The sequence below is a fragment of the Arachis duranensis genome, chromosome 6 (genome assembly GCF_000817695.3).
Source record: "Arachis duranensis cultivar V14167 chromosome 6, aradu.V14167.gnm2.J7QH, whole genome shotgun sequence".
Taxonomy (NCBI): domain Eukaryota; kingdom Viridiplantae; phylum Streptophyta; class Magnoliopsida; order Fabales; family Fabaceae; genus Arachis; species Arachis duranensis.
The window spans coordinates 50,554,364-50,570,924 of NC_029777.3; the positions used below are offsets into that span (position 1 = coordinate 50,554,364).

The window sequence follows — 16,561 nt, forward strand, 5'->3', positions numbered from 1 at the left end:
GAGCATCAAAGAACCAACAGAGGATGAGGAGCAAACAAAAGCAGATAAAGCTAATGAGCAAGTTGTGGTGCCAAACAAAAGCACTGAGAAACTTAAAGAGAAGGACAACCAGCCATATAGCTCAAGGGAACTGACTCAGGGACAGCAGCAAATAGGAAAGAGCATCGCACCTCCACTGCCATATCCTCAGAGGTTCAACAAAGAGATTAAGGACCAGCATTTCCACAAGTTCCTTGAGACCTTCAAGAAGCTGGAAATCAATATCCCCTTGGCTGAAGCACTTGAGCAAATGCCTCTGTATGCTAAGTTCTTGAAGGAGCTTATCAATAAGAAAAGAAGTTGGGATGAGAAAGAAACCATATTGCTCACTGAGGAATGCAGGGCCTTGATTCAAAAAGGGCTTCCTCCTAAGCTTGAGGACCCAGGGAGCTTCTTGTTGCCTTGTACCATTGGGAAATTGACCATCACTAAAGCAATGTGTGATCTCGGAGCGAGTATTAATTTGATACCATCCTCCCTGGTGAAAAAGCTGCATATAGAGGAAGTCAAACCAGTACAAATGTCTCTGGAGCTGGTAGATAAGTCAATGGTATACCCCAAGGGTGTAATTGAAAATATTTTGGTCAAGGTGGACAGTGTTATATACCCTGCTGATTTTGTGGTTCTGAATTCAAACGAGGATGATGGTGACTCTGTTATACTGGGAAGGCCATTCTTGGCCACTGCTAGAGCTATCATAGACGTAGAGGAAGGGGAATTAACTCTCAGGATGCATGATCAGAGTGTCACTCTGAAGGTATTACCAGAGGCACAATTTAGCAAGGAGAAGAAAGACTATATGAAAATTGACAAGGGAAAATCACAGTTGAAGGAAGAAAATGACAAGGAGAGTCACAGCAACATCCCAAAGATAAGAGTTGTGCAGACTGATGAAGGATCCCAAGAGGATATTGGAGTATTAGCCAATGAGAAGAGAGGTCCCCAAGGGAAGCCTACGGCCAGAAAAGAAAGGTCAACAAAAGGAAAGATGAAATGCAGAAACAAAACAAAAAAGGGTTGGAAGAACAGGAAGATCCCAACAGAGGGGCTTTCCAAAGGTGACAAAGTGCAACTGATATATCAACAGCTGGGGGCAAACCAACAAACTGAGGACTACTACACTGTCAGCAACATACTCTCATTAGAGCATGCTGAAATTGAACACCAGAGAACAAAGAAGAGGATCACAGTCAGGGGAGACAAATTGAGGCTCTACAAGCACCAACCACCATAAAAGAAAGCCTCAATGTCAAGCTAGTGACAATAAAAGAGCGCTTGTTGGGAGGCAACCCAACCTGAGGTAGTTCTCTTTTCATATCTATTTCAATAAAAAGGTTAACTAGCTTTATCTAGATTGCAAGAAGCTAAGTTTGGTGTTGCACACCAAAACAATCTAAGGGAGAATGAAGAATTCTAAGTTTGGTGTTCCACCAAAATCCCATTATAACACACATTCTCACCTTATGCATAATATGGGCTTCAAGCATACTGGATGAATTAGTTAACTATTTTGCTGTTTTCTAGTTTTCAGCCTTATTACTTTTGAGAAAGAAAAAAAGAAGAAGGAAAGCAAGTGAACTCCAACAGGTTGTATTGTTAAGTGATTGTTTTACATCAAATATTGTTGTAATTGAAAGTTGGATTGTATCCTTATTTGTCCTGCCTGTCTGCATAGTATAGTTTTCTTTATATACCCCTGCCTGCCTGCATAGCATAGTCTTTCTTTATAATTCAATAAGCAAGATGCTTGATTATTCACAATATTCTTATCTTCAAAACTTGTTTGCACTCAATTTTCAAGAATGCATCACATGAAAGTTCTTTGAAATGAAGGATTGAGGAATTAAACAATTTTGAGGTAAGCAAAAGATTAGGAGAAGTGGTGGTTCTAGTTGTGTGATTATGTATTGAGGTTGCATGCTTGTGAAAACTTGCATGGGAGCTCATAGGCAGGATATGAAGTTCAAAGAAGTATTGTGGAGATTCTCAAAAATCAATTGATCCGAGAAGCAGCAAACAAAACAAAAAGATAAGTAAAGAAAATACAAAAACAAAAAGAACATGACCCAAGGCTCTGAGCATCAATTACTGGGCTAAAAAAGAAAGAAAGAAACAAAAACTCAAAGAGTTGCTATCCTAGTAAATGCTTGTGGTTGAAGTGTGTCAAGGAAAGAGGCTTGAGCAAGTAAATCCTTAGGGGTGCTTTAACACCTAATACCTTAAAACCAACTGGTTTAGGAGTATTGATTGAAAACTTATTTAAAGAGCCGCTTTGAGACATGACACTTAGAGTCGAGGCCAAAGCACAGAAACTATAAGCTGTTTCAAGGTGATTACATATAAAGAGATCTCTATGATACCATTCGGATGAAAATCCTAAGACCTACGACTCCCAATATGTAAGGACTAGTGAGCACTGAAGCCCTTGCATGAGCATATAATTTAGAGTTCACCCCACTGTTACTTAATAACTTCTCTTACTGTACTTTACAAGTGTTCTTCAATCCATCTTAATTGAAAGAACCTCTGAGCATAATTCATTTCTTGCTTGGGGACAAGCAAGCTTTAAGTTTGGTGTTGTGATGACAAGTCATCACAGCCTAGTTTCCCTAGTCTTTTTCTTTTGTTTTCACTTGAATTATGCACTTTCTTAAGGTCTAAGCAAGCCAATTTGGGTAGATTTTCATGCTTCCTTTGATTGAATCAACCATAGATGAATTAATGCAATTTCATGAGGTTTTATGCTATATTTGTTACATATTGTGAAAGAATGAATATCTCATGATTTTGAGCATAGCTTTGATGTGCTCGGTTGATTAATGATAGGTGAAGAAAGCTTGGAGAAAGGTTGAAGCAAGAAGGAATGGCTAGGAGTAAAGAGAGGACAATGGAATAAGTAAAATTGAACCAGGAAGCAAAAAGCTGGACCTAAAGTTAGCCTCAAACTTTTGCACAAACTTTTGGGTGAAAAGTTAGCCCCAACGTTAGACCCCTAACTTCTGGGCTAACATTGGTATAAGAAAAATACCCCCTGACCACCAAAAGTTTGTGCCAACGTTAGACCCCTAACTTTTGGGCTAACGTTGGCACATGAAAAATACAAAGGGAGGAGCAAAAGTTTGCACCAACGTTAGACTCCTAACTTTTGGGCTAACGTTGGCGCCATAAGTGCACAAGGTAAAGCCAACGTTGGAGCAAAAGTTAGACCCCTAACTTTGGCACCAATGTTGGTATCAGCAAATCATGGTGGCTGATATGAAAAGTTGGAGCAAAAGTTAGCCTCTAACTTTTGCTCAAACTTTTGGTCCAACTTTTGCAAAACTCCAACCCGGTTCAATTCGGTTCTTCTCCAAACTCCAAGAGCAATCAACCAAGGCCTCTCTCAACCCAATTCCATCAAGAGCAAAGGCCCAATTGAAGGCTTGAAGACCATTTGAAGAAAGTGTATAAATAGGATAGAATTTGAGTTATTCGGCGAGCTCTTCTTTTTAGTTTTCCTTTAGTTTTGCTTAGTAGTTTTTCGGAGAGCTTTTGGTATTGAGTGATCTTAAATTTCTTAGTTTCGGGGAAGGAGAATTCAATTCCCTTCCTCTTAGTTTTATTGTTTTCAATTTCAATTACTTTGTCTTGGATCTTGGGTTGGAGAATTGAAGAAATTATGTTTCAATCTCATCCTTGGATCTCTCTGTTTCTTTACTGCATAATTGAGTTTAAATTTCTGTTAATTGCTCTTCATCTACTTTCTTTGCAATTTACAATTTCTTTGCAAGTGTTCTTGTTGGATCTAGGAAGGCATTGAGATTTAGACTCGGTTATCTAGTCTCTTGGGTCCTGAGATCTGAATTTCCAATTTCCAATTCTCTGTTTATTACTTTTCATGTTCATTTACTCTTCTGCTTCAGATCCGACTCAATCCCAAACCCCTTTTACTCTTCTGTTTGATGCAATTTACTTTGCCTTGTTTAAATTCTGCAAATCCAATTCCCAATTCCCTTTACAATTCAAGCCATTTACATTCCTTGCACTTTAAGATTCTGCAATTTACATTTCTTGCGTTTTAAGTTTCTGCCCTTTAACTTCTTGTTCTTTAAGATTCTGCATTTTACATTTCCGTTCTCTTTAATTTCATGCAATTTACCCATTCCCTTTACTTTTCTTGCAAATTAAACTCTGCAAATCACCAATCACTCAACCAAATCTTGATTCGCTTGACTAAATCAACCACTAAACTAAAATTGCTCAATCCTTCAATCCCTGTGGGATCGACCTCACTCCCGTGAGTTTTTATTACTTGATGCGACCCGGTGCACTTGCCGGTGAGTTTTGTGTCGGATCATTTTCCGCACATCAGTGTATAAATAGGAATTAGTTTGATTTGAGAGGGACCTTTAGCTCATTTTTAGCTTTTCTTTTTTAAAATTTTCCTTTTAGAATTCTGAATAATTGAGATCGGATCTGAGCTTGTTTTCTATTTTTATTTTGTTTCTTCTGCATCTATTTTCTGATTCTGGGTTATTGAACTCTGATTGAAGAATTCTCTAAAATTCTTCATCTTGGAGTCCCATTCCTTTTCTGTTTTTCGAATTTAAGAATTGAAGATCAGATCTCTATTGTTTCCTTCTGATTTTACTTCTTCTGCAATTTTTAAATTCAGTTTTAGTTCTTCTGCAATTCTGCTTCATCTTCTGCTTCTCTGCACTTTACAATTCCAGTTTTATTTTGAATCCCAATACCCAAATCCTTTAATCTTCAAGCAATTTAAGATTCCTAGCAATTTAGATTCAGCAATTTAAGTTTCTTGCACTTTAAGTTTCAGTCATTTACTTTTCTTGAAATTTAAGTTTCAATTCTTTTACTTTCTTGCACTCTAAGTTTCCTGTAATTTACCCTTTCTGCAATTTAATATTCTGTCAATTTCCCATCTCCCTTTCATTTACTTGCAATTTAGCTTCTGTTAACCAAAATTCACTCAAATCATCAAATATTTGCTTAACTAAATTCATCACCTAACAAAAATTGCTCAATCCATCAATCTCTATGGGATCGACCTCACTCTTGTGAGTAATTACTACTTGATGCAACCTGGTACACTTGTCGGTGAGTTTGTGTAGAATTGTTTTTCCCTCATCACTAACTCAAATTCTCTTCTATTTATACACTTTCTTCTTTCAGCTCTTCATGTACTTGGACTAGGCCCTTTGTCCTTTGTTGAAGCTAGTTGAGAATGGCCGTTGATGAGGATGTTTGGAAGTTAACGTTCATGCTTTGCGTTGGTGCCTTTTTGCATTGGAATGGGATTGACGTTGGAGTTCAACGTTTGAGCTCAAACGTTGGGTCAAACTTTGCCAAAGAAGGCTAGGACGTTGGCCCTGAAGTTTAACCCAACGTTGGGCTCAACATTAGACCTTAAGTTGGAGTTCAACGCTCACTTATCCACGCGTACGCGTGCGTTACGCATGCACGTCGATTGACAAAATTCTTCATCGACGCGTACGCGTGCTACACGCGTACGCGTCGCTACACGCGTACGCGTTGCTTCAAGATTTTTCTTGGAACTTTTTCATGCACGTTGAACTCTACGTTGGACCCAACGTTGGACCCATCGTTGAACCACCAACGTTAGCCCGCCCACGCGTACGCGTGATCTACGTGTGCGCATCGATAAGCCAAAATGCACACCCACACGTACGCGTGATACACGTGTATCCGTCGCTGCGCATTTTCCCAATCTCAAACTTTGAAACTTATCGCGCATGCTGGAGGTAACGTTGGACCACCAACGTTGCCTCCAACATGGCACACTTTCAGCCTCAATGTTGGACCCATAGTTGGAGTCCAACTTTGGTTCCAACTATGGTCTCTTGATTTGAATTTGGGGTCATAGTGGGAGTCCAACTTTTGCTCCAACTATTCTTTATACCCAATGTTTGAGGTCTAACTTTGGGCTCAAATGTTGCATTCCTTTATAGTTTAAGTCATAGTTGGAGTCTAACTTTGGCTCCAACTATGCACCTTTCTTGGCCAACGTTTGAGGCATAGTTGGAGGTCCAACTTTGGCTCCAACTATGCACCTCCTTGAGCATAACGTTTGAGGCAACGTTGGAGCACCAACTTTGGCTCCAATGTTGCATCCTTTTGCTTCCTTCCATGGCTCTTTTATTGCTTGTTTTCACTCCCTTTCTTAGCTTCCTTTTCACCTATCATCAATCAAACAGTTGCATCAAAGTTTGCTATAATTCACAAGGTACTTGCATCATTCAATCATCAACAAAATCTTGCATAAACCTTATGAAAATGCACATAAACACCCATGTTTAATTGAACCAAGGGATCCATGAACTTCCAATCCAAATACATACTTAATGTGCAAGAAAGTGCATAAAACCTAATGAAACAAGTGAAAAATGCTTGTGAAACTAGCATAAGATGACTTGTCATCATCCTCCACTTTTTGTTTTGTTTCTTTACCAGAATGACGGTAGCTAGCCACAAGGGATATTTTACCTCCCTTAGGAACCCTGTTTCCAGTAAGGCCTGCACTTGCTTCTTTATGACCTGTGTTCTTTCTGGTATGAGCTTCGGATGCTTTTGTTGAATAGGTCGGGAGCCCGGGTATACTGCGAGTTTATAGGACATCAGGTCGAGATTTATGCCAGGCATATCGAAGGCTTTCCAGGCGAAGAGGTCAGAGTTCTTCCTTAGTAGATTAATGAGCTATTCCTTTAGGTATCCCTCCAGGTCAGCCCATATATTTGTTGTTTTGTCAGGTTGTGATGACAAGTCATCTTATGCTAGCTTTTCAAGCATTTTTCATTTGTTTCATTAGGTTTTATGCACTTTCTTGCTCTATTTGAGCGGAGCGTTCACAAAGTGAATGCTAGTTGGAAGCACCAAGACACAAGGCCAAGGGCACTATGTTGTGTGTTCAAACTGAGCGCTTAACTACAAGGCACCAACACCCAATTTGAAGAGAGCGCTACGTTAACTCTTTTACCTTTTTCGGGGACCATCAAAAGAAAAACAAGGTGCGACACTCAAAAATATGGCAGCCAAAGTTCGAAAGAGGAACCATGCACACAAGGGGGCGCTACGTTGGTTCACTTCACTGAGCACTACTACAAAGAAATTGATATTCAAGATGAAGCCACCAAGATTCGAAAGAGGGGCACACTATGCGCACAAAGGGCACTACGTTGCTTCACCCAACTGAGCGCTCTGGGCAAAAGGAAATCGGCAAAAGGGGAGCAGCCAGGCTCAAAGAAAGAGACTAACACGCATAAATGAGCGCTACATTGGAACTCCTCACTGAGCGCTACTTTGGCACGAGGAAATTGAAGGCACACAAGGCATATGTCGCACTCAATTCACTAACTCAACTGAGCGCTCCACTGGAGGTGGCCCTTGGTCCAATTTTTAATGAAAAGCCATCTTGGATCCACTTCTTCACCAACTTGAAAAGCCCACTCCAAATTTTGAAAACCAAAAATATAAAGTGCATAAATAGGAGTTTATTTGATTTGTAGAGGACCTTTTACTCACTTTCACTTTTACCTTTAGCTCATTTTTTAGTTTTTATTTTGTTATTGAATTTGGGATTTTAGGAATTGGATCTAGCCTTCTGTTTTCATTTTCTTATCTTCTGTAACTTCTGCTATCTGTTCTGGGAATTTAAATTGAGATTGAAGAGCTTCATTGATTCTAAATCTGAGAATCATCTTTCACCTCTCATCTCAATTCTTCTAAGGATTAGATCTAAGTTTCATTTGCTGTTTTCCTTTTTATTTCTCCTACAATTATTTTCTGCTTGATCAAGAGAGCAATTGAGATCTAGATTTTCTTTCTAATCTCATTTCTCTTCTTCGATCTTCAATTTATCTTTAAGAATTTCATAATTGAATCAAGTCTTCTTGCTGTTTGTTCCTTCAAGCAATTTTCCTTTCTGTTTTGCTACTGAATTACTCCATTCATCTAATTGCTTTCTGATTTGCTTCAATTTCCATTTTCTTGTTAAATTCTGAATCTCAGAACCCAAATCCCCTTTACTCTTCAAGCATTTTATATTTCCCAGCAATTTAGCTTTAGTAATTTAGATTTCTTGTACTTTAAGCTTCAACCATTTACATTTCTTGCAATCTAAGTTTCAGCTCAATTTACATTTTCTGCACTTTAGATTCTATCAATTTCACATCTCCCTTTTATTTTCATGCAATTTAGCTTCTACTATTCAAGTTTCACTCAAATCATCAACTGTTTGCTTAACTAAATTCATCACCTAACTAAAATTGCTCATGAGAGGAATGACAGTCATCTCCAATGAGAAGAATGAGTTAATTCCCACAAGGACAGTGACTGGATGGAGGATGTGCATAGATTATAGAAGACTGAATGATGCTACAAGGAAAGATCACTTCCCTCTCCACTTCATTGATCAGATGTTGGAAAGATTGGTAGGCCATGCTTATTATTGCTTCCCGGATGGGTATTTCGGCTATAATCAGATAGTGGTAGATCCTAAGGACCAAGAAAAGACCTCTTTCACATGTCCATTTGGAGTTTTTGCCTAAAGAAGGATGCCATTTGGGCTATGCAATGCCCCAGCCAACTTTCAAACATGTATGCTTTCCATTTTCTCTAATATGGTGGAAAAATTTTTAGAAGTCTTTATGGATGATTTTCTGTCTTTGGCAATTCATTTAACACTTGCTTGCATTATTTAACTCTTGTTTTGAAAAGATGCCAAGAAACTAACCTGGTCTTGAATTGGGAGAAATGCCATTTCATGGTTTCTGAAGGGATAGTTCTTGGGCATAAAGTTTCAAGCAAAGGTATAGAAGTTGACAAAGCTAAAACAGAAATCATTGAAAAGCTTTCTATACCTGTTAATGTGAAAGCAGAAAGGAGCTTTCTTGGGCATGTTGGGTTTTACAAGAGGTTCATCAAAGATTTTTCAAAAATACCAAAACCGTTGAGCAATTTTCTAATGATTGATAGCCCTTTCATATTTGATGACAATTGCAAGCATGCCTTTGAAACTTTAAAGAGAAAACTCATTACAGCACCAATTATCACACCCCCTGATTGAGAATTACCTTTTGAACTTATGTGCGATGCAAGTGACTTTGCAATTGGTGCTGTATTAGGGCAAAAGAAAGACAAGCTGCACCATGTCATATATTATGCTATCAAGGTGCTAAATGAAGCATAGAAAAATTATACCACCACTGAAAAAGAGCTTTTGGCAATTGTAGATGCATTTGATAAATTTAGACAATATCTGATTGGTTCAAAGGTTATAGTGTATACTGACCATGCTGCTCATAAGTATCTAATTTCTAAACAGGATTCAAAGCCAAGGCTTATTAGGTGGGTGCTGCTGCTTCAAGAATTTGACATTGAAATGAGAGATAGAAAGGGGAGTGAGGATCAAGTAGCAGATCATTTGTCAAGAGTGCCACAAGAGACCAATCAGGACATACCACAGCAAGTGAATGAAAAATTTCCTGATGAACATCTTTTCTAAGTCCAACAAGCACCTTGGTTTACTGACATAGAAACTACATTGTGGGAAGGAAGATCCCTCAAGAACTCTCCAAGCAACAAGTGAAAAAGCTGCTCAATGAAGCCAGTAAGTTCTTGTGGGATGAAACACTTTTGTTCAAAAAATTTCCGGATGGAATGATTAGGAGGTGCGTCCCTGAAACTGAAATGAGAGACATATTATGGCATTGTCGTAGTTCAGCTTATGGTGGTCACTTTGGGCCAGAAAGAACAGTAGCCAAATTGCTTCAAAGCGGATTCTATTGGCCAACTCTATTCAAGGATGCTAGGCCAGTGTAATGAATGCCAAAGATATGAAGGATTGACAAGAAGGAATAAGATGCCTCAAAACTACATCCTGGAAGTAGAACTCTTTGATATTTGGGGCATAGATTTCATGAGCCCATTTCCTCCTTCTTACTCCTTCAAATACATTCTGGTAGCAATGGAGTATGTCTCAAAGTGGGTGGAAGCTATAGCCACAACCACATGTGATGCACAGATTGCCCTTCAATTCCTTAAGAAGCACATCTTTACTAGATATGGAGTGCCCAAGGGTCTTGTTAGTGATGGTGGTAGTCATTTTTGTAACAAGCAGATGGAGAAACTCCTTCACAAATATGGAGTGATTCATAAAGTAGCCACACCGTACCACCCTCAGACTAATGGCCAGGATGAGTTGGCAAATAGAGAGTTGAAAAAGATCTTAGAGAAAATAGTAGAAAGCACAAGAAAGGATTGGGCCAGGAAGTTGGATGATGCCTTGTGGGCATATAGAATAGCATTCAAAACCCCTATAGGAAGGTCTCCATTTCAGCTGATCTATGGAAAATCATGCCACCTCCCTGTGGAACTAGAACACAAAGCTTACTGGGCCACTAAGCTCCTCAATTTTGATACTCAAGCAACAGAAGAAAAAAGGTTGTTGCAACTCAATGAGCTAGATGAATTCAGACTGGAAGCTTATGAGAGTGCAAAGATATACAAGGAGAGGCTAAAAAGTGGCATGACAAGAAAATTTTGAAAAGAGAGTTCAAACTAGGACAACAAGTACTCCTATATAATTCCAGGCTCAAGATTTTCCCAGGCAAGCTCAAGTCTAAATGGACTGGCCCCTATTTGATCACAAAGGTTCTCCCTTATGCAAGCCTTGAACTTCTGGATGAGGCTACAAAGAGCTATTTCACAGCAAATAGTCACAAGACAAAGCATTACTTGGGAGGCCAATGGGACAAAGAAAAGGAGGTTCAGAACTTGAGCTGAAGTAAGAATGATGGATGTCAAGCTAGTGACAATAAAAGAGCACTTGTTGGGAGGCAACCTAACCAAAGGTAGTTTTCTTTTCCTAACTATTTCAATAAAAAGGTTGAGTGGCTTTATCTGTATTGTAAGGAGCTAAGTTTGGTGTTGCACACCAAAAATAATTTAAGGGAGAATGGAGGATGCTAAGTTTGGTGTTCCACCAAAAATCTCATTTGAAAACACATTTTCACCTTCTGCATAAATAGTTGCTAGCTCCAAGTAATCAGAGAAACTACTTAGCCATTGTCTATTTTCTAGTTTCTAGTTTTGTGACTTTCAGCAAAGGCACAAGGTTTCATATAAATAGTTGACTTGTTATTGGCAAGGGACTAAGTTTGGTGTTCACACACCAAAGAAAATTCAAAAGCCCACAAACAATTCATGCATGCTAACCATTTGCCTAAGGGCTTGAGAAACAAGTAACTTCTAAGGATTATGCAGGAAAACATTCAACCTGTGGAGGGGGTCTACATCATTGTCCAAAGGAAGTACAACAAAGAGAAATAATGATGAAAGAAGAAAAAGCTGAGAGACAGTCCCAACAGGTTGTATTGACACTTAATCCTTTTGCTATGTTTTAACTTGAAGATTCCTATTTGTCTTGCTGAAGTGTTCAATTAGGTGTAAGTGCAAATGTTTGCTAAGGATGCTAGCCTGCATACTATGCTTGTCATAACTCATTAGCTTACATTCTGTTTTGTTTTCCCTTCTGCATAAATAAAATAAAGATGTTTGAAACAGAAAGTGATTGTCCAATGTTGTAGGAATTAGAATGAAAATTCAGTGGTGGTACTTGTTTGCTTTAATGATTAGCTCAATAATAAAAGCTACATAGTAAAATGTTCTTTGAAGTGTGAATTAGGTTGCTGCTACAAAGCCTTTTATTAAATGAACATCCCTGCAAAATGAAGGAAAATAAGAAAGAAAAAGAAAAAGAAAAGCCAAGAATTGGCAAGGAAACAAACAATAAGGCTAGACACCAATAGCTTGGACCTTAGGACATATGCCTGTGGTGCTGTTGTACTAGGATATGCTTGGACAATTAGGTTCTGAGGAGTATTTTAAAACTTGGCCACTTAGAACCCAATTGCTCACTTTACCCAAGCCAAGAGGCATAAATTTAGCCTAAAACCATGTTTGACATTTTGTCAAACACTTGGTGGGCAAAAAGCTTAAACATGAGAAAAATAAGAAAAGACTTGGAATTAAAAGCAACAATTGATCTCAAACAACAAGAATAACATAAGAAATCATGAAATGAACATCAAACATCAAACTCATCAACAAGAAAGTGGAATTGCAAAAGAGAAACAAAATTTGACTATATCTTGAATGAGAAGAAAGAGTAATGATAATATAACCATAAAGAGTAATAACAAGAGAATACTTACAATGAGAATAGCAAAATCCAATGATCAAAAATGGAAATGGCACTTGGAATATAAAACCCTAATAAAACCCTAATGGAGAAGATGAGAAAACTTAGAGAAATCTAAACTAAAAACCTTCTATTCTACTCCCAAAACTATACTAATGCCATGCTATGTTATTTCCTTCATTTCCCCTCTAATATGAGCTCCAGGACTTCAGAAATGGGCCCCTAAAGCCCTCAAATTATGAGGCACGTGCTTTTCTAATGAGGTCGTGCGTGGACACCTGTGCGGATGCACAGGCGTGTGCGTCCGCACACTTTGCAAAAATTCCCTCCTGTGCGTACGCACAAGAGGCTGTATGCACGCACACTAGGCGATGCTAGGTGGGACGCGCGACGCGCCTGAACTGATCCACGCCCGAACTGATTCATCAATTCCCCCACACTTAAACACTAGCATGTCCTCATGCTAAACACACTCAAAGGAGATAGAAGAAAAGGGTAAATGACTTATGCTATATATTACATAAGTGCATGCAACTATCCTAAGGCTAATAGCTAAAATGTATTATAATGAAAGTTGGTAGAAACAAACCATGGAATTCCAATCCATCACAATAAGGCTTAAGGGCTAACGCAAAGAGTTCATGCATTAAGATCAATGTCCAAAGAATTCAATTGAAATTCTTAAAAATTGCTGAATCAAACAACTTGCAAGAAGATACGGTGTAAGGTGCAAGAACATAGAATTGAGCGGTCGAACCCCTCACCGGATGTGTGTTCACTCAATTCGCTCAGTGTTTAGGATTTAACCACTCAATTCTCCTTTTATCATTCTTTTCAAAGAATTGCAAGTCATATAACAATCAACTAATATTTAATGCATGAATGACAAATATCATGAGGTCTTTAACGGGATGTAATGGGGCTGGGGTTCAGGTAGGATGAAATATGGCTAAGTGGACTTAAAGAATTAGCTCTTTGATTAACTTGAATATCCACCTAATCCTATATCACCTATATACACATATTAATATACCCTATTTACCCAAATCTTTTTTTTCTTTTCTTGTCTCACCTCACCCATGCATTTTCTTTTCAAACATAGCATATGCATCCTTTATTGAACTCTTTATTTCATACTTTGTTATGTACAAGTTTTTTTTTTAGAAGAAAAATTGAACTATGAATGCTTATGTCTTCCTTAATGCAATGCATGAACATCACCTAATTGCCAAAAATTTTCCACATCAATGCTTATACCTCCATCACCAATGTTTCCCAAAATTCCCCCACACTTAGAATTTACACACTAATCCAGCCAAGCTAATGAAAGAGTAATTCGGGGACATCAATGGTTTTCCGCTTAAAGGGAGTAATGTGCTATCATCATAACAAAAGGGGATTCATAGGCTCAAAGGGGTTCACAAAGGTGTATGCAAGGGTTGACCATATAGGGTAGTGAGGTTATCATCAAACACGTCCTAAATCATGCTAAATGCATTCAAACACAAATACAGGACATAAAGAATTATGAAAATCAATGATCGCAATCAAAAAAGGAGTAATAATCACACACAAGAACAACATTATGGTTGAAAAGATGCAACCATCTATTAAGGCTCAAAGCTCACAAGGTATGTTGTTCGATCTGCTCATGGATGACCGTTTTATACTTGATTAGAACCTTAAGCGTCTGTTCTAGTGGATTGGCCTTTTTTCTAATTTGTCATATCGGTGCTCCACTTTTTGGTTGATCAACATGTCCGATTTATCGCTCGGGCGATCCATGAAGTATGGTCTCGATGCGTGGATTGTAGGTTCCACAACCAGTAAAGTGACCGATTTCTTACCCTTCTTTCGCATCCTAAAAAAAAAACAGAAAATATCAAGGTCATAAGACAAAAAGAGAGCTAGAACAAAGAGGAAACACTTAATAACAGCAAGAAAACTAAGTTCTTAGTTAGAAGCTCGAAGATAGTGTGATTCACAAGAATAGCGGTGTATATATTCCAATAGTGCGCGCGGTTGGAACATACACACAGGCCGCACAAAGCGACGATCACAATCTTATTTCAACTAAAGGTTCAAAGCTTCAGAACTAAGTGCTCGAGTTGCAAATATAAAACAAGCACCAAAAGAGAATTGTCAAATGTTCATCATCTACAAGTGGTAATCACATATACAATGTTCTTTAATGTGAAGGTTTAAGGATGTTTGATCAAAGCATCATTACAAGTTGAACCATTGCAATATGATTTCTCAGATGAAATTCCAAGATGAAAAATGAACTTATATTCCACCAATACAATGCAATTGCCGTGTATGACCAAGAGGGCAAGGAATTGTATTGGTAAAACCATTTGACCAACATCAAAATGCACAAAAGAAGTTGCACAGTCATACAATAAGCCTAACAAAGGATAGATTGAAAGCATATGATTGATAAACCCCATTTGTAAGGTTTATCTTGTGCTTGATTTAGGGGATTTTATAACCTTTTACCCACATTTATTCAATGAAATAGCATGGTTTTGTATATTCTCCTTTAATTGTGCTTAAGAGTGAAAACATGTTTTTTAGGACTCAAAATAGATAAATTTAATTCACCTTGATTCTATTAGATGCCTTGATATATTTGTTAAGTGATTTTAGATTTAGGAGGCAAAGATTGGAACAAGGGAATGAAGAAAAAGCATGTAAAGTTGGAGAACTCATGAAGAAATGATGGAACTGGAAAGCTGTCAAGCCTGACCTCTTGGCACTTAAATGACCATAACTTGAGCTACAGATGTCCAAATGATGCGGTTCCAGTTGGGTTGGAAAGCTAATATCCGGGGCTTCGAAACGATATAAGATTTGCCATAGTTGCACCGCGCATAGGGGCGCGCACGCGCACAGTACACGGATACATCGATGGTGGCACATGACCATCTTAATGCAATACATGGCCAGCGATTTTAGAAGCCTTGTGGGCCCAATCCAACTCATTTCTGATGCTATTTATGCCAATAATTGAATAGGAATCAACATAATTTTGATCATTAGTCATAGTTTAGTAGTTAGAAGTAGTTTTTAGAGAGAGAAGCTCTCACTTCTCTCTAGAATTAGGATTAGGAATTAGGGTTAGATTAGGATCTCATAGTTCTAGGTTTAATTCAAGTCTCCTTCTACTTCTACCTTCAATTGATGATTGCTACACTTTGGTTCTTCTTTCTATCCCTATCCTCTTATTGTAATTTCTCTTATTTTGTTTCTAGGTTTTGTAATTGAGATATTTTTGTTCTTTTGTTTTCTTTTAATAATGCAATTTGAGATAATTCATGTGATTGTGATGTTGTTGATTGTTGTTTTGTTAATTCCTTGTAATTGTTAGTTGTTGATTCCTTTTATTCTTACAAATAAAAATGCTCTCTTTCATTACCCTCCAAGTGTTTGATGAAATGCTTGGTTGGATTTTAGAGTAGAATTTTATACTCTTGGCTTGGAAAGGTAACTTAGGACCTCTTGAGTTACTAATGTCCAAGTAATTGATGATTGGGATCCATTGACTCTAGCCTTCATTAATCCAATTAGTGGAGAGTTAGGACTTATGGACTAGGATTGATATAGCTCATTTGACTTTCCTTTACTACTAGTTAGAGGATGATTTAATGAGATTAATCCTTGCCAATTATCATATTGTGGTTAGTGATTAGGATAGAGATCCTTGTCCACCAACCCTTGCCAAGACCTTTTTAGGCCTTAGTTTACTTTCTTGCCATTTATCTTTCATGCTTCTTATCAAAACCCCAAAATAACTCACAACCAATAACAAAACACTTTATTGTAAGTCCTAAGGAGAACGACCCGAGGTTTGAATACTTCAGTTTATAAATTTTAGGGGTTTGTACTAGTGACAAACAACTTTTTGTATGAAAGGATTATTGATTGGTGGTGCACGAAATTGCAATCACACTTTTGCAACCCCGCACAACTAACCAGCAAGTGCACTGGGTCGTCCAAGTAATACCTTGCGTGAGCAAGGGTCGATCCCACGGAGATTGTCGGCTTGGAGCAAGCTATGGTTATCTTGTAAATCTTAGTCAGGATATCAGAAACAATTAGGATTGATTGTGAAAAGCTAAAGAACATGAAATGATTACTTGTTTTGCAGTAATGGAGAATAGGTTGAGGTTTGGAGATGCTCCATCTTCTGAATCTCTGCTTTCCTACTGTCTTCTTCTTCAAACACGCAAGTCTCCTTCCATGGCAAGCTGTATGTAGGGTTTCACCGTTGTCAATGGCTACCTCCCATCCTCTCAGTGAAAA

At 38.2% G+C, this 16,561-nt stretch overlaps 1 protein-coding gene across 1 annotated transcript; it reads left to right on the forward strand.

Annotated features, from left to right (window-relative positions):
• The first annotated feature begins 8,336 nt into the window (after positions 1-8,336).
• On the forward strand, positions 8,337-9,559 carry LOC127748465 (uncharacterized). The gene is made up of 4 exons (XM_052263023.1): positions 8,337-8,518; positions 8,773-8,970; positions 9,154-9,226; positions 9,329-9,559. The coding sequence occupies exons 1-4, from the start codon at positions 8,337-8,339 to the stop codon at positions 9,557-9,559; spliced, it is 684 nt and encodes a 227-aa protein (XP_052118983.1).
• Positions 9,560-16,561: the final 7,002 nt, after the last annotated feature.